This window comes from Alternaria triticimaculans, assembly GCF_023758025.1.
Source record: "Alternaria triticimaculans strain BMP 0046 chromosome Unknown scaffold_5, whole genome shotgun sequence".
Taxonomy (NCBI): domain Eukaryota; kingdom Fungi; phylum Ascomycota; class Dothideomycetes; order Pleosporales; family Pleosporaceae; genus Alternaria; species Alternaria triticimaculans.
Window position 1 is genome coordinate 1,599,421 of NW_026055962.1, and position 24,696 is coordinate 1,624,116.

General features: G+C 54.2%; 7 protein-coding genes across 7 annotated transcripts; 3 read left to right on the forward strand and 4 right to left on the reverse strand.

Moving 5' to 3' along the window:
* Positions 1-247: 247 nt before the first annotated feature.
* Positions 248-1,411, reverse strand: J4E78_004870 (uncharacterized protein; the record flags this gene model as incomplete). Its single annotated transcript, XM_049365497.1, has 1 exon — positions 248-1,411. The coding sequence occupies one exon, from the start codon at positions 1,409-1,411 to the stop codon at positions 248-250; it is 1,164 nt and encodes a 387-aa protein (XP_049223298.1).
* A 620-nt stretch (positions 1,412-2,031) lies between these two features.
* On the forward strand, positions 2,032-3,680 carry J4E78_004871 (uncharacterized protein; the record flags this gene model as incomplete). The annotated part of the gene is made up of 2 exons (XM_049365498.1): positions 2,032-2,082; positions 2,184-3,680. 2 exons carry the CDS (start codon positions 2,032-2,034, stop codon positions 3,678-3,680), a joined length of 1,548 nt encoding a protein of 515 aa, XP_049223299.1.
* A 3,136-nt stretch (positions 3,681-6,816) lies between these two features.
* On the forward strand, positions 6,817-8,859 carry J4E78_004872 (uncharacterized protein; the record flags this gene model as incomplete). Its single annotated transcript, XM_049365499.1, has 2 exons — positions 6,817-7,619; positions 7,719-8,859. The coding sequence occupies 2 exons, from the start codon at positions 6,817-6,819 to the stop codon at positions 8,857-8,859; spliced, it is 1,944 nt and encodes a 647-aa protein (XP_049223300.1).
* A 3,652-nt stretch (positions 8,860-12,511) lies between these two features.
* On the reverse strand, positions 12,512-14,043 carry J4E78_004873 (uncharacterized protein; the record flags this gene model as incomplete). The annotated part of the gene is made up of 5 exons (XM_049365500.1): positions 12,512-12,580; positions 12,846-13,152; positions 13,248-13,341; positions 13,394-13,433; positions 13,483-14,043. The coding sequence occupies 5 exons, from the start codon at positions 14,041-14,043 to the stop codon at positions 12,512-12,514; spliced, it is 1,071 nt and encodes a 356-aa protein (XP_049223301.1).
* A 2,918-nt stretch (positions 14,044-16,961) lies between these two features.
* Positions 16,962-17,640, reverse strand: J4E78_004874 (uncharacterized protein; the record flags this gene model as incomplete). Its single annotated transcript, XM_049365501.1, has 2 exons — positions 16,962-17,502; positions 17,552-17,640. The coding sequence occupies 2 exons, from the start codon at positions 17,638-17,640 to the stop codon at positions 16,962-16,964; spliced, it is 630 nt and encodes a 209-aa protein (XP_049223302.1).
* A 2,233-nt stretch (positions 17,641-19,873) lies between these two features.
* Positions 19,874-20,922, reverse strand: J4E78_004875 (uncharacterized protein; the record flags this gene model as incomplete). Its single annotated transcript, XM_049365502.1, has 5 exons — positions 19,874-19,930; positions 19,988-20,203; positions 20,255-20,427; positions 20,478-20,769; positions 20,821-20,922. 5 exons carry the CDS (start codon positions 20,920-20,922, stop codon positions 19,874-19,876), a joined length of 840 nt encoding a protein of 279 aa, XP_049223303.1.
* A 474-nt stretch (positions 20,923-21,396) lies between these two features.
* J4E78_004876 (uncharacterized protein) lies at positions 21,397-24,310 on the forward strand (the record flags this gene model as incomplete). Its single annotated transcript, XM_049365503.1, has 3 exons — positions 21,397-21,517; positions 21,744-23,752; positions 23,804-24,310. 3 exons carry the CDS (start codon positions 21,397-21,399, stop codon positions 24,308-24,310), a joined length of 2,637 nt encoding a protein of 878 aa, XP_049223304.1.
* Between the last annotated feature and the right edge of the window lie 386 nt (positions 24,311-24,696).

Below are 24,696 nucleotides of genomic sequence, written 5' to 3' on the forward strand. Positions count from 1 at the left end.
CCTAGCTTCAGATCTACTCTCTGTATCTACACAAGAGATGGATCGTAAGGGCCTAATGAAATGAACGATCTTTTGATGTCGCTATTGAGTCTTCAAACATTCGTAACCACCACTGGACTTCATACGCTAAGACGATTACCAACCCATAGTGGCATGCGCAGATGCGCCTCCGATTCCGCGCCTGAGTCCTCTCCATAACGCCATCGCCTACCCATGCAACCAAACAACAGAGATCTAATGCATATAATCATAGCTTTGCGCGCTGCGGTGCATCCTCAAGCACGACAGCTACCACGGCAGCAATGTCGTCCGGTTTGCCACCGTGCCAATTCTCCCCAGGGTAGTATCGTTGCACTTCTTTGGCGAAGGGGCCATCCCGACGAGTGTTAAGCCCCGTCACCTTTGCCTCCTTCGCGATCGCAACAGCCACCTTGGCTTGGAGGGAGGAGCTATCAGCTTTACGAGCTGAGTCGGCCTGTACCAGCTTTGCTAGATCCTGTCCAACCTCAATGGTGCCATCTTTCTCGACCCAAGCACCCAGGTCGACCATGTGACGACTGACAATACCGAGCGCATCCTGTGGGCTCAGGTTGTCCCACACACCATCGGTTGCAAAGAGGAGAACATCGCCATGGCGTACTTTGTGGTGCGTTATACTCGACTCCTTTGGCATATCCGAGAGTGTGGATGGGCCTCCGAATACGGCCATTTGCACGAGCATGCGCTGGGGAGTTTTGGAAAGCTGATACGGGGTATTGAAGGCGTGCGTCTGAGGCTGCGTGAAATGTCGTACGGCATTGAGTCCTAGATGCATGAATCCTGAATCTCCCAGGTTGGCTACCTCGACGTTGCCATCCGGTTCGGCAACAGCCAGGCATGCGGTGCTACCACCACCCTCAATGGTGTCATCATCCGTGACCTCGTCGTACGCGACCTGGAGCAGGTCTTTCGGGTGTAATGCTGTCGTGTTGAATCCGTGCGGCCATGAGCGCGCGGCGCAAGCCATGTACTCGCACAATCCATGAGAGAAGTCGGCGGGGTCCAATCCAGACTCGACCCATCCTCCTACTCCATCTGCAACACCAAATGTTGTGGTGTTTGTGTTTCCCACCTGGCTGAAAAAGAAAGCATCCTGGCCACTTTTCGCTCGTTTCCGCTTGTCTATGGACTCCTTGCATTCGCGCAGGTCCTCAACCTTGCTACTGCTGGGGTCATGCAGCGGTCGTGTAAAGAGATTCTGCTCCGCGTTGAAGCGATCCTGCTTGGCTGAGTAGGATGCCGCGACATGGTATGTGTATTGCGGCGTACTCCGCCAGTTGTGTGAAGTCGAATGAAAGGAGCGTAAGCCGACAGTGGCCGGCGAGGTATCTCTGTTCAGCGGGCAGGTTGATTGTGCGAAATTGGAAGGCATGCGCTGCGAATGAAGGCCGCTTGTTCGACTAGACGAGGCAGGCGCTGCCAATGGAGATGCGGCGAGAGCAAACAGGAAGAGGCCACTAGAGGAGGCGCGTCGCGACACAGGTGGAAGTCGCGCAAGGCCCGCAGCGCTGGTAATCGCAAATGACATGGCCACAGCCAGAGCCTGGAGACGGGAGTCAGTAGGTGGAAATTGGCAGCAGAATCAGCGCCTGTTGGCGGTGCCGTACCTCTGCGACAAATTATGTTGAAGGAAAAGGGACTTCTGGGCTAAGAAATCACATTGGCCGTCGTCATTGCCGATCGGCTAGTTCGTGGAGTACTTACAATTATCTGGAGCATGCTTGTTGGGTAGATATAGCAAGAAATACCCCAGTAGCAAACTAGGGATAACAGAAAGGCATTGTTCTACTGAGATCTGGTCTCTACCTGCAGAGCATATTCGTCTAGACCAAACACTGCAGGTGCTTCAAGCTTCGTCTCAAACGCGGAGTATGACATAACCGGCGCTAGCTCAGCCCTATCGCCTAAACCCGTGGTCTGGCTCCGAACTTCTTTTCGAGATACTCCCCCCGAGCACCAACATCCTTCCCCGTCGCGGGACCCGTAGTCACCATGAGCATGCACCCGGCGCGACAAGCCTATGTTGAGGAGGAGAGTGGCCCGGTACGTACCCCGAGTTGCAGCGATAGACTGGCGCAGAAGCATCGCGGGCTTCGTAGCTCAGTCGCAACTTCTGTCCGCATAAAAGCTGACCATAGCCCCAGGCTGATGCGATGGAGGGCATCGACCTTTCCAGTGTCCCGCTCGACCGTAACCATGCCATGCCCGGCGGAGGAAACGCGTCGGCCCATTCCCTTATGGAGGACTTCGACCGCAAACGACGAGCAGCGCAGTTAATCGTACCGACCGCCGACCGCGATGTCAAAGCCAAGCTGCGATCGCGAGGTGAGCCCATCACCCTATTCGGCGAGGGGCCCTCTGAGCGACGCGACCGACTCCGAGCTTTGCTTGCAGAGGCAGCAGAAGCACTAGGCGAGGATGCGGCAGATGTCGACATGCAAGATGCGGAGGAAGCCCCGGGTGATGAGCAGGAAGAGTTCTATACCCAAGGCACACAGTCGCTACTGGACGCGCGACGAAACATGGCCAAATACTCTTTACCCCGCGCAAAGGAGCGCGTCGCGTTCCAGCGTCGCGAAGCTACCATTCCCCTCAAAACTCACGTCGAGTTCCGGAATAAGATCAAGGACCGCCTCAAGGGGTTCGAGCTGTATGGGTCGCAAACCGCAGATCGTCCAGTGAGCATTGTGCGCGTCTCGCCCAACGGCAAGTATGTCGCATACGGTACCTGGGGTGGAAAGGTTGCCTTGTTGGAAATTCCCAGCTTGGAGCAGAAGAAGGCGTATCGTGGAGGACACACGGAGCGTGCTACCGGCATAGACTGGATGCCAGGCGCGACATTACAAGGTAGCAACGTTTCAACCTCGAGCGTAAACTTCGCATCTGGCGGAGCAGGGGGCAAGATTCAGCTCTGGTCGCTAGATGACGACAAGCCCCTGCGCACCCTCGAAGGCCATACCGACCGCGTCTGCAGAGTAGCATTTCATCCGTCGGGACAATACCTGGCTTCCGCTTCGGACGACACGACATGGCGACTCTGGGACGTCAACACCGGTCAGGAACTTCTCATGCAAGAGGGTCATTCAAAAGAAGTCTATACCGTGAGCTTCAGCGGTGATGGGTCATTGGTCGCAAGCGCTGGCCTTGACAGTATCGGCCGCGTGTGGGATGTGCGTACAGGTCGTGTCATCTACATGTTGGAGAGCCATATTAAGCCCATCTACGGTCTTGACTGGTCAACGGACGGCCATCGCCTTCTGTCTGGTTCAGGTGACGGTTTCATGAAGTGCTGGGACGTTCGAGCCATGAGAGAGACAAACTCAATTGCAGCCAACACAGGAGGTGTCACAGACCTCCGATGGTTTAAGGGTACAGATGGACCAGCGAGCGGAGTACCGTTACAGGAGAACAGTGAAGGAGAAGTCATACCAAAGAAAGCCTCTACGTTTGTCATCTCGTCTGGCTTTGACAAAAACGTTCAGATCTTCTCGGCAGATGACTGGGCACACTGCAAGACACTTCAAGGTCACTCAGGTCCTGTTTTCAGTACCGACGTAACGAGTGACGCGTCTTGGATCGTCAGTGGAGGCAAAGATCGCACTGTCAAGTTGTGGGCCAGGGACGACAACGGCGGAATATGAGAACAGAGCTGCTACACAACGCTATGACTCATCACGTCAGACGGCAACAGCCACGAACACGCGACAAAAGCAAGGGGAGCGGAGGCCATGCGTTTGAAAGGAGACACAAAGGTTAGTGCTTTCCCTCTCTACACTGAAACGGGGATGTTGAACACAGAATGTCCATAGCTTTGAACCGAGATACCCAGTACTCCCGAGCGCGTGGAGTTACAAATTCACAGTACGTTGCGCAACTACGAGTGTGCAACGTCATTCTTCAACCCAGCCTCCTTCACATGTTTGCTCGCTGCTTTTCTGCGATTCCGAAACTCACCGCTGCTTGCCCGTTTCCGCGCTCCATTGGATCAACATGCCAACCTCACAATCCGGCTCGCGCGGTCGTGATGTGCTCATCATCGCGAGATAACGGAAGACCGCTCGGCATTCATCGCACAGGAAGAGGCATGTGGTTATCCTTCCGCCTGTAGCATCGCGTCACCTTCTCTATGGAAGACTCTACCCATATTTCCAAAACACACCACGTCCGTTTCAGCAAGTAGGTCTGTCTCTTCACCGCAATGATCAGAACATTCAAGAATCTTTCTTCTTCACCGCAAATTGATCGACATCGGAACAAGACGTGCGATAGACTGTTCTTGGATATCGGCCGGCAGTCTAGCTTGATAATGGACGACCGACGGGAAGCGTAACCGGACCCGCGAAGTGTTTCAGGTCCACTACGATGGAGTAAAGGCACAATGGCCTCGACTTCTAGCTTTTCCACCGTCTTCCACGCCCTTGCCGTCATCGGCCGGTACTCTAAGCTTTTGGTGATATGCAGGCCCCACGCCAAAGCCGGGTGCGGAGAAAGAAGACGAGTGACTCATTGTTTCAGATCAAAACTCGGTGCATGGTGCCAAGATGTCAACGATCGTGGACATTCCCTACGACAGGAATAACTATGACGGCGAGGTTCTAGTGATGATGGCCCATGCGCGGATGCGGAGAGTGGGTCTTTCACCGCTACAGCCTCACCTTTTTGACAGACACGATTAGTCGACGTGAATTGGGGCCATTCATGTTATGCGCCCCAGAGATTGGGCTTCAACGTGTTTCTGATGCTGTCTGTTTGATCCTCTTGCATCAGCGTCTGTAGCGGGTTCCGGTCAACTGGAAGCCCTCGTCTCAGGGTAGACAGGTCGGAAGCATCCGAATACAATAAGTGGAGCATTGCATTCGGTTTAGTATGCAGTCCCTGGCCCCGAGTAACGCGAGCCACAGTACGCGCCATGATAGAGAGGATCAACAGCCACGGCCGATCCAGATGCAGCGCGAGCAGCGTTTACGCGTCGGCGAGTTGACCTAGCTTGTCAACAAGAAGAATGACGCGTTGCCATTTCCGACAGACGGCGCGTTGATTTGGTGTAACGCGATCTGGAGAGTTTGGCTTGGGGATGGATGTCTTAGTAGCCGCAGTACGCGTTGCACGGCACGGGCAGGGCGCACAAACCGCCATAGCAAGGCTCTATTACGGCGTGCAGATTGTAATTGGGGTGGAGATGAAGATTTCGCAGCGTCCAACTTTTCCTACTACGGGCATCATGCGAGACTTGAGACAAACCGTCCGATGATGCTCGGCGGAAGAATAACAAGCGGCAACAAGCAAGCATGATAAGGATTTGCGAAAAGTGACCAATGATCGGCGGGGAAAATCTGGAGAGTTTCCAGACCCTCGGTAAAAGAGACAGTCGGATCTCGAGGGTGGCACAGGACGGCAGGCTGTGGCTGCGGTGTTTGCCTCTCGATGGGCACGCAGAAGAGTCCAGCCAGACGGAGCGGCGGCCGCTTGGTACCTTGCACGAAGCAACTGCCCACGATAATAACGAGAGCGGCCACGGAAGTACAGGAACGGTAGTCGAAAAGCCAAAATAGACAGGGAAGGGTGGTGCGGGCAGGGAGCGGTGAGATGACTCGCGGACGCCAGAGGGCGCCGGAACTTGGACAGATGACACCATGATGAAGAGCACCGAGGCGGCCAAGAGGGCTCACCCTGCGCAGGAAGGGAAATGAGATCAGAGTCGGCTGACGGCCAACTGCCGTCTGCGAGTGGCTGTGGTCAGTGTGGTGAGGGACGGGGTGTCGTTGCGTGAGGGCGGCCGGGGCTTAGGCGGGCCGCGTCGTGCTCAGCAGACAGTAGTCATGATGGCGATTACGCTGTAAGCCCGCGATGCGCCGCTACCAGGACGAAACAGCAATTCCCACAGTTGCGGGAGGGTATTTTTTCGACAAGCGCGCATCGCATCTTGACTCTTTCGAGCAGAGTTTTCACGGCGGGCGGCCGAGGAGGGTATAGGCGAATCGCGATGGGGTTGTCCGGTGGAATATGGCAGTACATGGGCCGGCCCGCGCAGGCTAGCCAGTCATGCTGCGTATCGATAGAGGCAGAGCAGCGGTGCAGCAGCGCAGAGCACAGGCAGGGCGGCACGGGAGCTGAGCCGAAGCTGTGGCAGCTGTCGTACCAAGCGCCATGTCTGGTAGACGGCGGCAGTGACAGAAGGCCTGTCCCCGTGAAGCCAAAGCCAGAGGCAGATGCGTGACAGCGGGCGCGCGACAAACGGCAAAGCATCACTTACGCAGACGGCTCGTCCAGCGACGTGCAGCGCCGGCCCCAGGGCAAACACTGGGTAATCGGTGCGGAGGGTGAATGGGCCCATGGCGGGCGTGACAGGACAACCCCAGCCAGTCGCTGCTGGGAAGAGTGCTGGAATGATGCATCAATACCCGACGCTATTGGGGCGTCCTATCGCAGGGCCTTGCTCGGTTTCGTGCCCAGATGCATCCCACGGAAGCGTGACCCCGGTCGTCGCGCTCAAGCAGGCTTGCGCTTCCTGCACACCCCGCCCGAAGCCTACCACCATGCTTTAAGCCCCCTCTCCCACCTTCACCTGCCACCACCCAGACCCTCACTGAGCCGCTACCTGCCCATCGCTCGCTATCAGACGCGCATCGCCTCTGCTGCCCGTCTTCCTGCCCCAATACCCGCAACCGTTGAAGTTGAGTACAATCGCTGGGGACATCCTGCGATCACCTTTACCGAAAAGAGCAATCCACACCGCCAGTCCTAGCCCACACCGGTACTTTGATACATAGGCCCGCCATGGACCATCAATACTCCAACAACGCACATCACATGGATTTTCACAGGCCGAATTCCACACTGAACAACCTCGACAGGAAACCTTCCGCCTTTTCCTTTGACGACAACGCCACCCTCGACTCTACCATCCTGGACACGCCCGTGCTCATGTCGCCCACCACCAGCACCCAGGGCATCTTCTCGCCCGACACCTCCATCTGGGAGGACTTCTCCGCCGGCCAGTTTGTCGACCGCACTGCCACCAGCTCCGTCGTCAACACCAACGGCAACAACCCCTTCTTCACCGAGCAAAGTAACAACCCCTTCGCCCGGTTACCACCCAACCAAGCTGCTACCTACGGCCAGCAGTCATGGCCCGTGACCGACAACTCTGGTTCCAGGACGCCCACAGCCCCCAAGCCGCTGAACCCCTTCGGCCCCGGTGACTTTGGAGCGGCACCCTTCGTCGAGCAGCAGCAGATGCCCTTCCACGGACTCCCCGTGCACCAAAATGTCCGACCCAGTGCCGTCTTCCCCTCAGCCCCAGAGCAGCCCATGTCACCCCACACCCACTCTGACTGGATGGCCTTCAACCAGCAGGAGATGGACGCACGGCCCGGACCCAAGCGCATGAGGCCCAACACCCCTCCCCGCTCCTTCTCCCCTCGTCGTGACGGCGGCATCCGCAAGAAGAACGCCCGCTTCGACATCCCGGCCGAGCGCACCCTCGTCAACATCGACAACCTCATCCAGAGCTGCACCAACGAAGAGGACCTCAAGGAGCTCAAGCAGCAAAAACGACTCCTCCGCAACCGCCAGGCCGCGTACGTACTCCCATTTGGTTCTTGGTTCCACGCTCCACGTTTGGTCCAATCTACCTCTTGGTCTATCCTCTCCCTATTCATCAGCTAACATCATCATAGACTTGACTCCCGGCAACGAAAGAAGAAGCACACCGAGGAGCTCGAAGAGGAGAAGAAGCAGTGGATGGAGAAGATCTGCCAGATGCAAGATGACTTCGCCTCCATGCGCATCGAGTACGACTCCCTTGTCGCTGAGAAGGAGAAGTGGCACCATGAGTCCATGGAGATGCACCACATGATCAACCAGCTGCAGTTCGACAAGGAGGAGCTTGTGCGTAACCACACTCTCGAGACCGGCGAGCTTCGCAAGAAGGTCTCGGTCCTCACCGAGCGCCTTGAGGCTGCCAGCAGCACCGGCATGGCTGCCGCACCCAGCAGCACCTTCACTGACTTCGCTTCTGAGATGGACAACCTCAACATGGGCAACAGTGACTGGGACAACTACATCTTCGTCAACGACTTCGCTTCGGAAGACCAGCCCACTCCCCAGCAGAACCAAGAGCTCTCCCTTGTGTCCCGCAAGGACGAGGACAAGCCCGTCGCTTCTGGCCTTCTGCTCATGCTCCTGCTCTGCGGTGCATTTGTCGCAAGCAAGTCCGGTGGTGCCGCTCCTCCCATTCCTCGCATGCCCGACGAGGTCCGTGCCGCTTCCGCTACCGTTCTCGACAGCATCTTCAAGGATGCTGGTGTGTCGAGCGCTATGGGCGAGCAAGGTCTCATTGCCAGCCACGTCACCGGTCTCGAGCCTACGCCTTCCGGCATGGCCTGGCCCAAGACTACCATGTCTGGCTCTGAGCTTGCTGGTATCTCTGGCTCGCACCTCGACCAACTGCACTCTCACCTCACTGGACCTACGAAGGAGCAAGAGCACGAGCAGCTGTTCTCCATCACTCCCGACCAGTACAACAGCATGACGTCTCTCGACTTCACTCGCTCGCGTTATAGCATGACCAGCGACGACCTCAGCGACCCGCTCTCGCCTGGCTCTCAGCCATCGCACCGTCGCAACCTTGCCGAGACCCTCGCCGCTATGCGTGAGCAAAGCAAGGGCGACTCTGCTGCTGAGATCTACACTCGCAGTTTGCTCTGGGACAAGATTGCCCCCGAGGTTGTCCACGAGTTCAAGCGCATCGTTGAGGAGTCTGCTGCCATGTCCCGACCCAGCACATCCGACGGCACCAAAGTCGAGACCATGGGCTAAATAGCCCCACCACGATCACTACCAACAAACTACCTCTCCTTTGTACTCCCCTAAGTTGCATTTGTCGTTTATCAGCATAGCGCTTCACTTCTTAGCACCCCTTCTACAGGGGTGCCTATAGGGTCACAAGTTGCATCATGGTCCGGCTGGAACCTCGTTCTTCTGCGCGTTTCTCCTTTGAGCGCCTACGATGGGCATCGCCATTTTCCTTTCTACCACAGCTCTGGCGCTTGCCAGTCTTCTACAATATGGGACGGCAACGTCGAATTTTGGGTCCACCTCATCAGGTACCCTTCTTCGCTTGAGCATAACATGGCGGTTGTTTTCCTTCCACGTCGAGACCTGGTTCACGACTTCACCTATTTAGTTTTCTGTTTATTGTTTCCTTTGTACTTTGGTTTTCCCTTTGGCATCAGACTGGTTCAGCGAGCAGAGCGAGCACACATTCGCGGTTGGCTTCATCTTTTGTATTTACTGCAAAGCGTAGCGAGCGTTGGATATTTTCCCTTAACGTTACCACGAGATATGGAGAGAGATTGAAACGAAGGACATGGGACATGTATCCGACGACAAACGACGAGAGTTGTATATGATGGCACGAGAGCGAGACAGATTGGCAGCATTCTTATTTTCTGGTACTTGAGCGAGGAGGATGATTACAAGTTTTGTTTTATTGCTTGAAAGAGACGATGCCTTCCCCTTCTCCTTCCCCCTTCCTCCTCCTCTTACGACTAACATAAGTTTTATTACGACCTTTACGCTTCTCACGGCCACCTACTTACGCTATCACTTTTCGTAATACCCCCTTTCCGGACCTGTTGTCCGCGCATGTTTTGAGATACCAGCTTTTTCACGATTATTCCCTTGTCGCGTCACAGATGCGGCCGTTTCTGCGACCTTTGTCACAGGGCCTTGGTGGGCAGGGCTCGATTGGTTGGCATGGCACCACCGGGACAATGTCTTTGTACCTAAGTAGTCGCCCACTCTATTGGCGAGGAGCGAAGTGCGAACGAGTCAAGTAATGCTATCGGATGCCCTTCCATTCCAGCGCTTACATCGCTTCCTTGAATGTGCACCCGACTTCACCCACTGGTCTGTGAAACCCGTCGTCCTCGCCACTGACTGCCATGTTCCAGACTCTTGCATCTGACAACGCCAGCCCGCCCACTTGGTCGCAGTGAATCAATCACTCACTGCCAGTCCATGTCTCCACCGCTTCATGTGTGAATTACCCCTTCTCCACTTACGGCTTTTCCGTCGAGGACCCACGCGGTTGACCGTCCGTCGCGTGCCTCGCATCGCGCGAAGCGTCCATGAAAGGATCTCCCTTCCATAGCAACCGGGAAAACGCGCCATCCGCGGGTTTTCTGACATGCTTCACAAGTCTACGCGCGGTGCATAATGCATGGCCTGAAGCACGTACCCTTTGACTGCACAGCCGTTCACCATGTCCAGTAATTCACTCTCTTTACTGTGGGTATGACGCTTCGCCAACGCAAGCCACCCAGCCGATTACCTTCCTTCACGCGGAACAGTAGCCCCAAAAAACTGCACATCCCCCACTCAGCTCACAAGGTGAGACCTGGAAAGTAACGTCTGTGGACTGCGGATTTACCACAGGGTCCAGCATATCATGCAATATGCAAGTTATCGGGCCCTCAGTGGGGCTGAGCCACCTTTTTTTCCCTCGTCCGATGGATGACGAATGTTGTCTTACGCCCCACCCTATGTTAAGTACCTTGATTGGTAACATGTCGAAAGGATCTGACTTGACTGTGCAGAAGCGTGCAGCTATGGTGAAACACGATGAATGGAGAGGCTAATGCAGCAGAGAATGGTATCATGGATGATGGATGATTCATATTCGGACCGCTTCTTACTGAGGGGATCAGATGGGTCGCGGGAAGCCTGAGATGCGTGGTGTGAGTGGCTGAGCAAAGAGGGTCAGTTTCCCTGCAGTAGTCAACACGATATACGATACATGGACACTTGGGGAGGACGATCTATCGAAAGAGGACATCAGAAGGGCAAGGCCAAAGACCGATGTCTTGACCGTCACACACGATCCGATACGGGTAAACACACCATCGCCTAAAACGCAACATCCAGCAAGCTTCATCTGACAAACTAACAAGAAACGGGCTGCTGTACTACGACATGCGCCGTTGCTGTGCCACACCACATGCTCCCCACGTTCTGAAAGCGGAAACATAGCCTATCGCGTACCAGAGACATTGTCCGTGTACAGCCCTCCGGACCTTCGCTTCCCAGATCCAGATGACGGCCTTTCAGCAAGCCACTTACTCTACGTGCATCCTCAGCAAACGATAGCGTGTGAACTAAGCAACAGTCATGGGGGGGTAAAGGAAAACTTCAAGATAGTACGGCGACGATGATAGGCCAGCAATAGTGTGAATTATTGGAAATAACGTTATGCAAGACATACGGTGTGAGTTTCCGAGCAAAGGAAAAGCAAAAACAATAGCTTGTTTTTCCTTTTCCCCGCGCGGGAAAGGGACCAGGCTTCCGTCACTGTCCTCACACGACCACTTCCGGGTGTGTGCCCTCATGACTTCCAGGATAAGGCTTGTTGAAGTAGAGTCGGACCGGGACGGAAGGACCTGTCCGTAAGCGGGTTGCGGATCGCGCCTTATTTGGGGTTGTATTTGTCCTTCCAGATCCTGTAGAGAGAGATAAGTCAGCACGTTGTTCATCCCACCAATCAATGAAAACATCCTCGGTATCCAGTCGGTGCAGACCAAGAAGGCAACGGGATGCCGAGACTACTGCGGGCTAAAGACCCAGATCCAGATCGTGATGAAGTTGTTGATGGGTCGTTGGTCGTCGTCCCGAGGCTGCCGTCATTGTCGCGATAGCCGTCATACAATATTGCGCTTCTCTTTCAGCACCACCATTGTCGCGCCATCAATGCAACTCAATCTCCAGCTTTGCTCAGACCATCCGTACATGCACCATCTGACTGTGCTCCACACACACCACAACGTTCGTGGTTCCGTCATAATTGGCTAAACCTCCCCATCGTTCCGCTTACTCTTCCGCTTCGGAACCGAGGCCACCAGCGACGCGCCACGTGTATCCCCGTAGACAAGCTTGTGTGTACTATGCACCCAGCGCAACGGGTCTGGAGGCATGCCACTATCCATTATTGGAACGGGAGAGCGAGGCTTGTGCCAAACGGGACATGTGCTACTGGTCAAGTTTTTCTTTGCGAATGCCATCATGTGTGCGTAGCGGGGAACTGGCAGCAAGTGTGACAGGTCGTGCTGCGGGTGAGGGCGAGGGCCGTCCAGCGTCCGCATCGACTAAGCGAGCAGGACTGTTCAAAACGCTGCATCGAGGGCCAATCGATTATGCTTGGCAGATGCGCGTTGAAACCGGTCGGCCGATGCGGACAGTAGCGCTGTGCGTTGGATTGTTGGATCCTGTCTGGTTGCTATGGTGGCTTGGTGTTGAGGATTGATTGAGGATGCAACACCGGCTGGAACGGGATCGCGCGGATGAAGGTCGTGATGGCTGCTCGTGGTGACCACCATGTGCTCCATCCACGCGGCGTCAAGGTGGTCCTCGGTCCGGCATATTCTCGCTCTTCGTGCTCGATACAGAAGGGGATGAAGGAAAGAATCTATGGGGCTTACCATGTGTTGCCTAACGTCTTGTTCCCTTTGGATTCCGCGAGGCGCAGAAACTGAGCCGCTTTGAACTGGCGAGGCGCAGTTAGCATACCTGCCGCTTAATCCGAATACAATCAATGCTGCCCAAACAATGAAGCGGGATAACGAGGGGAAGTCGTGTCTCAGTGCATATTGCGCGTGATGGCTGAGGTCGAGGCTGTACAAGACCTCCGGGCTGACCGTTCGCGTCGCTATCGCATGAACCTCTAAACGAGTCGACATTGACCGGTGACGCAGGCGTGCACTGCAGGACGGCCACAGTTGGGCTGAGGAGAGACGACACGGCTTGCTTACCTTATCCTTCTTCGTTCCAAACCCCTCGGTATAGCACCAGGCTACCTCGTTCATCGCATCTGTGTCACCTAGATTGGCGGCGGTCTCGTAGTATTGCTTTGCGGCTGCGGGATCTTTCTTGATACCCCAGCCATTGCGGAAGCAGTTGGCGAGTTCGTACATGGCCAGCACGAGCTCCCCTTTGGCTGCACCGCCTTTCTTCATGCCGGCTCCGAGGGCGAGTTTCTCAACCTCAGCGCTGTTCGCCGCTGCCATGGACAGGTATTGGACAGCTTGTTCCTGGTCAGGCTCACATCCCCAGCCATGGCTATGTTCTAGTCAGTACTGCCTTGGGCAACATCCAGGGCAACATTCAGGTATGCTCTGGTGATATCAGGCTGCGATCAGTGAGGCTGAACCTACCGTAATGCGAGACCGTAGAGAACCTGCGCTAAAGCATTGTTCGCACCCGTTGGTTCTGCGAGTCTGCCAAAGAGCGCTGTTGAGGCCTCAAGATCTGGTCATCCTGTCAGCTTCATCATGATAGCCCGACTCGTGTGACTACTCACTACTACTCTCATGCAGACGGATGGCCTCTTGGATCGTCTCCTATGCAAAGCTTAGACCAATTCTTGCCCTTCCCCAGAATTATGCATACCTCGTCCGCAGGCGCACCGACAGTCCCACTACGACTCCTTGCGCTCGTCGGTCGTCCATGTGACATTGGATTCGCAGACTCGTGGCTTGGTGTATTGGGCTGACTAGATCCGTATTGCGAATGTGTGACCAGCACCGTAGCCCTCGTCTCCCACTTTGCCTCTTCCTCCTCTGTTCGTGCGACGCCGTCTCCTCCGACTTCTGGAAGATTGTCCGGCACGTTTATTGAGCTGCTCGACCTGCTCCGTCCAAAGTGCAACCGCTCCGCCAGTTTGTCATGCTTCTGCTCCCCACCAGCTGCTTGCGATCCCTGAGAGGAAGCGCTACTGCGACTTCTGAATCGGCCAAACTTGCCGCGCGATGTCGGCGACAGTAGAGGAGACTCGCGCGTGGGGTCGCCGGGGAAGCTGGGCGGCTCGATGGTCTCTTGCGTCGAAGTCGTAGTGCGGAAGAATTGGAACTCTGGGACGTTGGGAGACAGCGTAGGGCCCGTGGGTGACGTGGGAGTCGCGCCCTCATCCCTGATCTTGTCCTTCTTCTTCAGCAAGTCTTTGAGCGCCATGGTGGTGCGCAAGGGAGCTGTCGCGTCGAGTTTCGCGTTGCCAGCGTAGGCAAGGGGTACGCGGCTCGAGACCTAACAATATCCAAGGGTAACTTCACGCAACGGAAAGCGAGCGTCGTGCGTTGGGTATTATTCAATTCTGAGGGTGGTCCTATATCTCCGTAGATTCATCGCAAAGGTGAAAGCGCTCATGGTCCTGCCGGCGCGGGCTGTCGAATTGTAAGGCACGATTGACTGTAGGACGAGGGCCAAGCAGTAGCCGCAGCCCGTCTCAGCCTCCACTGCGCGCCTCATATGTCAGACGCAGCGCCACGAACCGCAGCAATCACAATTTGGTAACTATACTGCGGTACGAGACATACGCATGTGGTGAGACCATTATCATGAACACATACAAGACACTAAATGAAGAGGGAACATTTTCTATGAGGGTGTCAAGCCTAGTAGCCCATCTCACACTAGGAATTATGGTACCTGACGCTACTGATGCCCGCGTCGAAGCATTAATTAGTGCCTGTTGAAGATGGCGACTGACTACGTGTAGCAGTCTATGGCATCACACAGCAGACGGAAGAGATTTATCTTAAGTTCTTGATTTTTTTTTACACGTTTTTTCTTCTTCTGTGATCTTTCACGTACATGTCCTTCAGGGGACGACTGTATCCATCAGCAAGCCAGCAGCGACTTCGTGAGCCTCTGTGCAAAATCCGCCAAGCGTACAACGTCGCATCGGGTCATATGATACGCTTGTAGCAGGAGCGAGAGATTTCGCTCGGTTAGAAACAAGGAAAAGACAAGAGAGGTAGGAAATCGTAAGAGGGGGTATCATCGAAAGAACCCTGAACGCCATGAATAGCTCTGGACCTTCAAAAGTCAAGACAAGCTGAATGCGTTCCAGAGATTACCTACCAGGTCGGAAAACCACAGCTTGGAAACTTTGGAAACCTCAAATTAGGAAGGACTGTAATGGAAGCTGAGCAGAGGGGCACATACTATGTCCGGATATCACGAATCCAGTGAGTGGGCAATGCTACTCGTCGTCGTTCTCAAAGGCAACGAAGTCCGCCTGCTGTGTGAACTGCTGTGGCTTCGGAGAAGTTCCAGTCTTCGGCATCATCCACTCATGAGCATCCTCGGCAGTATCCATATCATCCTCTGGAGCGTCCGAAGTAGCAGGGGTGTGTGATGAAGGAGAACGAACCGGGGAATTAGGCGGGGACTGGGCTGGAGAAGACAGACGAGTGGTCTTCCTCATGCGAGAGGCAAGACGAACATGTGGATAGTGATGCCTACCAGTGTAGGAACACTCTCCCGTATTGGCGAAAGTGGGACACTCATATGCATGCAACTCGGCACAGGTGTCTCCTTTCTGGCAGTAGCCCAAGCGTCCAAAAGCTTCGCAGTTCGGTGCGGATGGATTGACACGAACATGAGCAAAGCGGCAGTCTTCTTTGGTGCATCGGCCTGCCTGGAAATGCTGGCACGTAGGCGTATTGTGCGACGATGCAGTATGAGACAGTTGACAGGTGCTGTCGGGGCAAACACCCTTGAAGAGGACAGACTTGCATACGGTTTGTGTATCCGGATCATGACGAAAAGGACAACCCGGGATGGAACACCGACCTAGACAAAGGTTAGAGGCGAACAATGGGTGAGGAAAGGACCCGAAATGTCGTTTCGTCGAAATACCTGTGTGTGTAAAGTTGGCACAAAGTCTTGATGGTTCAGTCGGCTGGTGTTCTCTGGATGAGGACCTGGTGCTGTCCGCCGGTACCTGCGCTGGATCCTCGTTCTCTTTGGCCTCGCGTGATTCGGGGACAACATGTGTGCCATCGGAATCAACAGTGTAGCGAGTATACATAGGTGCATTGAGAGGGCGCGCATAGGGGTGGTAGGGTGTGTAGCCTCTGCCTCTGCCTACGGCACCTCGGCCTCTACCTGTACCATAGCCGCCGCGCTGGTTGTACTTGTTGTACGGAGGGTTGTAGGAAGGATTAGCGACCGGAGTGTAGACAGGATTGAAGACGGGGTTGTGGACGGGTCTGTAGGAAGGAATGGAGGGAGAAGTATAGTTGTGAAAGCCGTGGGAGGTGGTGCGGTAACCATAGCCAGTATAAGCGTTCGACTGAAGCCTCTCGCGCTCTTCCCTCTCTTGTTTCTCTCTCCTGGCGCGCGTAATGTAGCCTAGAAGTAGATCGTAAGTATCTTTCTGACCCCGGGACTCAGATTTCACGTACTGGTGAGCTCTGCCTGGGCGCGAATACGTTCCTCCTGTGAGGTTATCGCTTGGAGCTGTTCGGCCGTGTACGGAGGCGGACCGAGCGGCGCCATTTTAGCACTGGAGTATCAAGAAATCTATGACTTTCACTTGTTAGTAATGCGCACCCCTTCCACTGCAGCGACACTTTGAGGTTCCGGCGTTCGGCGGGCGGTTGTTGGTGAGGTTTTGCCAAAGCAGAGCGTGGGGCAACAAAGAATAATACAAGCGGTTACGCTGTTGCAGCTCTTGGCAGGGTCCACATCACGTGCTGTCTGTTTGCGCCCGTACGAGCCAGCCCTGGAGGGAACTGATGCAAAACTTCATCCCAATCACAGTCTTTCAGCATTTGTGCTCTTAGTTCAACATCATCTCCCTGCAATAAAGAAGAAGTCCCTTCAAGTGATGCAGTCACAGCGGAATGTTCAACGATCATGTTCTTCACCGTCCAGCTGGGCCACACCCAGAAGGCGTACGACCAAATTGCTCTACGATAGTGTCAAGCACTGCGCACACCTTCAAAGCGCGATCTCGCTGGTACAGCTTGGGGCAAATCACCTCCGTTATGGGGCTGATGAGGATTAATGGTTGACAAGAGTTTCATTTCCGACAAGTAATACAGTAGAAGCTAAATATGACACGCAGTCAGACACGCGACACCTCAATCGAAGTACCGGACCATAACCTTGATATCTCCTCGGCCCGCCTCCTTGAAGACTTCCAACACTGTCGTGTTCAAGTGTTCCTTGACAACCTCAATGTCACTACCAAACCAGATCAGTGTTACGTCTTTCAGACTGACAAGCTGACACAGGTCCCCCAGTTCCTCAATGAACCATGCCTTGAGTCCGGCCTCTGGAATCTTGCCATCCCTGTACACCCCGAAGGCGTCGACATATAGCCGTACATCGGATATGATGTCGGTTTGGGAAGGAGTGAAAGTCGTCAACAACAGCTCGATGACATGCTCTGCGTAGCCGACGAAAACGTTGAGGGCGAACGGGAAGAGATTGGCCTCGAAGTAGATCTGGCGGCAGGTCTCCAGTAGGTTCAATTGTGATCTTGGATATGCCCAGTGTGGCCACTCTCTGTGCTCACGGGTTGGGCGGACTGGATGGGAGAGGAAAGCGTATTTGTAGATTTTGTTGCGGAGTTCTGCCGGTAGACGAAGGAGGGGTGACTTTCGGTGATTGCGCTGTGAGCTGTGATTTGTTAGCTAGCAGTACAACAAATGCGTTATCCAGTACTCACATTGCTGCGAGACGCTCCATGAGCAGGACACTGCGATCGTAGTAGAGTACACGTTCGGGAACAGGCATAGCCTCGGTGGGCGAGTACATGGCGAATACAAAGCCCTGGGAGTTGAGTGCTGATAGTAAGATCAAGAAGGCTGCGTAATCACTTTGAGCATGTGCGAGGAAAGTGGGGCGGTAAACAAGAAGCACGGTGTGGAGGGAAGGTGCGAGCCATTGCAAAAAAGTGAGAGCTAAATGACGTGCCCGCGGAAGGGGCATGCGTGACGAAACGTGTCGGTGAGTATGCGTGAGTTATTCAGATGTGTCGACGCCAATGGAGATGTATTTGGTTACTGCCACGCTCACGATCTGGAAGGTTCAATTCACTCTCAACAGGGTCACCACAAGAGATCACGAATGAAAAACGCTTTCCGATGGTCTAGAAAAGCTTTTCTCGAGTTCTAACATGATCGTCCATATTATTCGTGTACTGCAGTCGAGTACATGGACTCCACTTGCTCGGAGGAACACACCGGAAGCGACTCCTCACTGGCTGTAACACAGCTCCCCAGAGACCTTAGATGCGAGCGCTCAGTAACAAGCACCTATCTCGGCTTCACATGTAGCATCTCATTTGGGAATGAGTTGACACGATCTCATTCCGATGTCATCGGCATCCTTAGCTGCAGTGACTGAGTTGCTGCACAGTCCCATCTCATCCTCACGCAATGGAAGCTCAAAAACATCGAAGGTAGGATTGAACAAGTTTGAAAGACCATGGAATTTACATATGACCAGAGTGTGAGTCCGAAACTACCGCTAGGGGCGGTGAGGTGACATGAAATCACAGTACAAACGGCCCAGTCCCTTATCTCGGCCTATCAGCTGTGTCGATGCCACAACATCGATACCCAAACCCAATATTGTTACTGTTCAACCAGCGAACGAGTTTTTATCTCTTTGCGGCGAGTTCTCTGCTGTCGCAATGCGTCTACTACCAACAGTCTGCAATCCTCCGCCCAACCGAATTTCCAGATCTGATTCCAGGGGTTGTCCTCGTATTGCGAGGGAGAGAGAAGAATCTGTTTCAGCTCCGGTAGCCTTGCAAGCCTCTCTAACGTCGATAACAAAGTATCATGTAAAACCAAACGGACGGGCGCGTATAGATTCTCGAATGAGTGTCCCGGTTCCGATACATCTATGGTGTAACTGAAGTGATAGTCATCGACCACAATATCTATAGTTGATATGGCATCGGCTTGATCCCAACTGAGAAGCCTTGTAATGCTTCGCAGTGCCCAATGACCACCCTTGAATGTATTCGAGGCGAAAGGAAGTAGCCTGGCCTCGGTATAGATTTGACAACAAGTCCCAAGTAGCTGTAGGTTCTGTCTAGGATAATGTGTGTGACCATCATTGCTGGTATTCTCGCCAATTGGGGCGCAAATCTCTATGTCGTCTTCTTGAAAGACGTACCGATAGACTGCGTTTCGAAGCTCTGGGGGAAGGCGGAGAAGGACGCATTGCTCTTGATTCTGAAGAGTGCTGTTAGAAGCTGTTAGCTGAAGTCCATACTAGAACTGATATGACCTACAGGGCAGCGAGTGCAGCGGTAACTTCAGGGCCATCGTTTTCCTGCTCCATTCGTTCGAGGGATTGTTGCCTTGACTGGATTCGTAACATCGTGTTAGAAGATTGAAGTTGAGTAGTCGAAACCGTCGAAGGGAATTGGGTTGAGCGACATTGAAAATCTAAATACCAGAACTAGAGGGTACGGATCAGGCAGTCGTAGTATGAGGCGATAATGGAGAATGAATCAGAAAAGTGCACAGACCTATAGGCCTCCGCAACCCGGAACGTATGAGTAAAACGTCACGACTTGGTGTAGTGCTTAATCCTGTACAACCACTTTCCTGTCAGATGTCTGTTTCGCATGCTCAAGATCTTTCGCTCATATTTCCTGTGTCTCTTTCTCCGTTACAGACCAGTTCTGTGTGTTCCACCACTTCCACCGGCTCACTCTATAGCAAGCTTGCGAAGTCCGCGCAGACTTTGTATTACTTGCAAAGTAAATATGCAGTGGCTAAACCATGATAATGAAACCGAGAGGCCTCGGACTCGATGAAACGTCTTTGCCAAATATCATGACAATAGTTTGTTACGTTAGTGTCAAGGAGGGAGGAGGGCACCAGTATCTCCAGGAATTGTAATATACATTTATTGGACAATATGATAGTACATATGTATAATTAGCTCCCGTAAGAGGATCTATGTTACACTGTCAAGTGGTGTGGAGATATAACCTTTTCTGGAGACTTAGTCGATACCGACGAATATCTTAATCTTTCTTCGAGATGGCCCTGAAGTCCCAGTTGTTCAGGTAACCTGATCCAATCTGTTTGCAGCATCAGCCTTTGGCAATTCACGAACGTCGAATGGTGATGGTACTTACGCAGAGGTATGTTGCGAAGCTGACCCAACCTAGGTAGGGTGCGAGCAGCCATCCGCAAACTGGGTCCACTTGTCCCCAGACATTGATAAGGTAGGCAAGAGTTCCACCGAGAGCGAGAATGTCAACTGAAGCGGGAATGGGACGACCGAGACCAAAGTAGAGAGGAGTCCACACGAGATTCAAGGCAAGCTGGATAGTGTAAAGAGTGGCTCCGTGCTGCACCTGGTTAGCTCGGATGATAGCAAATCGCGCATAGCATTCTCATACCTTCGCCAGAGCAACAGTATTGGGGTTAGCAGACGTCGCTCCAATGGTGTACGCACGATAGGCTGTGTAGCCCATGGTGGCATAGAGTGCTGTCCAGACTGGTCCGAATACATAACCGGGAGGATGTAGTGGAGGTTGCTTCAGCGTTCGATATGCTGTCTGAGACACACTTGCTGTTTTGGAATCAAAAAGCCATTCCGGTACGAATCTACCACTGACTTACGGCTGATGGCAAATCCTGTGGCCGTTCCACACAGAACAGGTAGCAGGATAGCCACTGCAGGGTTCTCGAAAGCAAAGCTGGGAAGCGTGAGGGAGGGGATGTAGCTCGTCATGATGGCGTTTAGTGATGAGATTCGTGTGTAACTGTCGATCAATGTCACATGCGCAATAGCAAAAGTCGCCAAAGAAAGAAGCGTCGTGTACCTGCACTCCGCATCTCGTGATATTTTCGGAGCGCCAATCACAGCCTCGGCCAACGCGTGGAAGGCCGGGTCCACTTTCCGCGTGGAACGCTAGCCCCGTCTCAGCCGTCGTTCGGGTCTCTCCAGCCCTCCGCGACGTACCTCACCCTTCTCTCTGCCATCGCCCTCTCCACCGGCATCGTTCTGCCCGGGAGTCACTTTAGCACATCGTGAGTGCACCTTCTCGTCCTTCAGCTGTCCCATTGTTCGTACCCCTTCTTCCTCTTGTACAGCTGTCTCGATAGCTCGGATAGCTTTCTCCCCGTGGCCCTGCGCCCAGCCTCCCTCCAGCTGCCTCTCTGACCTTATCTTCCTGCGGCGCTGCCCGTGTGCTCTCAATCGCACCAGGCGTGTCGGCTTCTTGTCACTTCTTACCTGCCTCTTCTTCCTCGTTACTAATCGCATTCCTTCTCCGTCACCTTGTCCCTGACTTGTTCCTCTCTGACCGAGCCATCATGGCAAACAGCTACCCGCGCCGATTGCCTGTCGAGCATCCACTCCCACCCAGCGCATACTCCCGGCGAGATTGCGCGTCAAAGCAACCGAAGACTACGCGCGCTGCCTCCAGGCTCGCTGCACTACACTCTCTCCGAGCCGCCTAAACACGACTGCCTGTCTCGATTTCGCGCCACATATTCATAACTATTCACCATCTTATCACGCGTGCATACCGCAGCGATGGACTCATACACGTATGTTGGTGCAGAACACGGTGCGCAAAGTACGATGCTGACGGCTCGCAGTGCCACGCGTGAGGACTCCAGGCCGCCCGCGGATTCGTACAGACGCCGCTCACCAGGTAAGCCAGATATCCTTTTTGAGACGTGACGGACTTTCCTTTTCATCGTCACGCGAAACTATGCCGCGTGTTTGTTCCGGGCCTCTCTCGCCAAGCGCTGTTAGCACAGACCGATTGCGCGTACTTTGGCGTCGCTGTATGACTCCTGGACACGACCGGCATCATTTCTGAACCTCATCTTGAATCGCTTCTGAAACATCAGACTGAGCTAACGTGCGTCACAAAGGCTCCGGAGACCGTAGAGCAGGCAGGCGACGATCGCGCTCGCCCCAGAACATCGACCGATACCAACCTGATCGCGCGCGCGACTACGACGGCCCCCGCCGAGATGGCAACCGGCGACGCTCCTCGCCTCCGCCCGTGCAGGCAGGCATCGATCGGTACGTGCCTGGTCAGGACAACTTCGCGCCGACCTTCACCACAAACCCGGTCCCGAACCCCATGCACCTCGAATACCAGGTCGGGTTCAACTACTTCGCAGAGTGGTGGCGTGTGGAGCAGCTCATGAAGGAGGAGAAGGAGCGCGCAAAGAATGGCGGACGCAAACCAGGTCTCAAAGGCGAGCGCGAGGCTCGAGAGGAACGGGGCAAGGAGCGCGAACAGATTCAGGCCGCGTATGACGAGTACAAGGAGAAGCTACAAGTCCAGATGGCGAAGACGTTTGTAGACAAGCATAAGAACGAAGAGTGGTTCAAGGAGCGCTACGACCCAGACTATGACTTGGCCTTTAAGGAGAAGCTCCGTCAATATCGCCACGGCATCTACGAGGAGTGGGAGAGACAGATTGACGAGGGTTACTTCGACGAGTTCACGCTCGAAGGCATCTACAAGAACGACTCGAATGGTGCCGGCGGGATTGTGGAAAAGGAAGAGGGCGAAACAACGGCTGCCAACGAAGTGCTGGGCGTGGGCGATCTGTTGCCTTGCAAAGGCGGCGAGATCCGCGATGAGACTGCGTTCCAGCCTACGCTACTCATCAAGACCATTGCGCCCACCGTCAACCGCGAAAAGGTCGAGGAGTTCTGCAAGGAGCACTTGGGAGAAGGCCCTGGCGGCTTCAAGTGGCTCAGTATGAGCGACCCTAACCCACTTAAGAAGTGCCACCGCATCGGTTGGGTCATTCTCAATCCAAACGATGAGCAGCCAATGGTCATCGACGACCGTGGTGATGGACGCGATGACGATGCCGAAGAAGGGGCTGTTGAGGATAAGCCTGAAGCTGCCCAAGGCCCACAGTCTACCGCTCACAAGGCTCTCGAAGCTCTCAACGGCAAGACCGTGATCGATGAAGAGCGTGGCAATTTCACCTGCCACGTCGGCATTCATGAACCTCCTGCCGCTCCTCGCAAGAAGGCACTTTGGGACCTCTTCTCTGCGCCTGAGAGAATCGAACGTGATCTAGAGCTTGCTGAACGACTCGTGAGGAAGCTCGACTCCGACCTCAAGGCGCAACACGAAGAAGAGTTCTCAAACGTCGACGGTGTCAGTAAGATCGAAGAACGTGTCGAGGCTCTGCGCTCGAAAGGCTGGCTTCAGCCCCCAGCCAATGCCCCGGTGCCGACCAAGAAAGCGCGGGATCCAGAAGACCTGGAGGAGGGTGAAGATGAAACCATGGAAGACGACGAGGGTGCTTTCGATGATGAAGTGGATGATGAAGAGCTGCTGGCCAAGAAGAAGAAGCTTGATCTACTCATCGAGTATCTCCGACGTGTCTACAACTTCTGCTTCTTCTGCGTCTTTGAGAGCGACTCGGTCCACGAGTTGATTCGCAAGTGCGCGGGAGGACATCTTCGCCGACCGCGCGCTAGTCTTACAACTGCGGCCAAGGCTACCGCGAGAGCTACGGCTACTGGAGACCTCTTTCCTTACAGGAAGCAAGAGTCTTCAGGTGATGCAGAGAATGGCGAGGGCGGTAGTCCCGTGCAAGAGAAGAAGCCGATGCGGTTGAGTACCAAGAACCAACAACAACTTCAACGAGCATTCAACTGGGTGAAGACGTATGAGGAAAAACTGCTACAGCTACTTGAGCCGGAGAATGTTGATATCCGCAAGCTCGGCGGCAAGCCTCTCGACGAAGCTATCGAGGATGAACTCTCACGTTATGTCAAGCAGGAGGATGAATCCAAGTGGCGTTGCAAGGTTCCGGAATGCACAAAGTTGTTCAAAGGCCAGCATTTCTGGCGGAAGCATACTGAAAAGCGTCATCCTGAATGGCTTGAGAAATTACACAAGGACGTAAGTGTGCACAGGGATGTTTGTAAGGTTACGTTTACTAATGCGAAACAGCTGCGACTGGTCAACAGCTATGTTGTCGACCCTGCGCATATTGCTCCATCCCGCAGTGATGCCAACAGTAATGGCCACTTCCCGATGGGCAATCATGTCCAGGCCACTGGAACGCCGCGGGGATTCAACTTGGCCAATATGAACATGGCAATGGCGAACAACGGTATGCAGAACGGCGTGCATTTGGGCGCTTTGTTCAATCCTGCTATGGGCGGTAACTGGGACCCCAATGCTGCCCACGATGACCGTGCCGGACCTATGCGACGAGGCGGCCATCGCTTCAACAACCGTACCGGACCTTACGATCGTCAACCTCGTGACGGCCGTGCTCGTCCCGCTGTTAACGGCGGCCGATTGACCCCTCCACCTCGTGGTAGCCGTCAAGGCCCTCAGCGATACGGTGAGGGCGGGCCTGGACCTGTACAGTCTGTGCAAGGCCGATCAATCAAGAGCTACGAAGACTTGGATGCGGTTGGCGGTGGTGGCAGTGGCGAGCTCAACTACTGAGCCTCGGATCTCCGAGTGCATTGGTGGTTATCATGTAAGATGTGAAGTGGGCTGGCGTTAGCGTGGGTAACTTGAATTCTTCTGCCGAAATGCCATGAAAGGCCTTGGCAGCAATTTGGGAACAGAACAGGCCGGCGTCCTGGGCTAATTATCGCCATAGACTGGCATTTTGATTTATTTACCCATCGGGCTTGTACGAGTACAATTGAGTAGATATCAACCTTAGTCAAATTGCAACTGAAAACCTTAATGTTCGCACACGATAGTACCCGGCGTGATGTTGTACTAGTTAGTCAATCAGATATCTTGGCCCGTGGCCAGAACGTGTTCGATGTCAGTTTTCCTTACCAGATATGACAGGCTGCGCCAAGGGGAGTCAGTCAGCC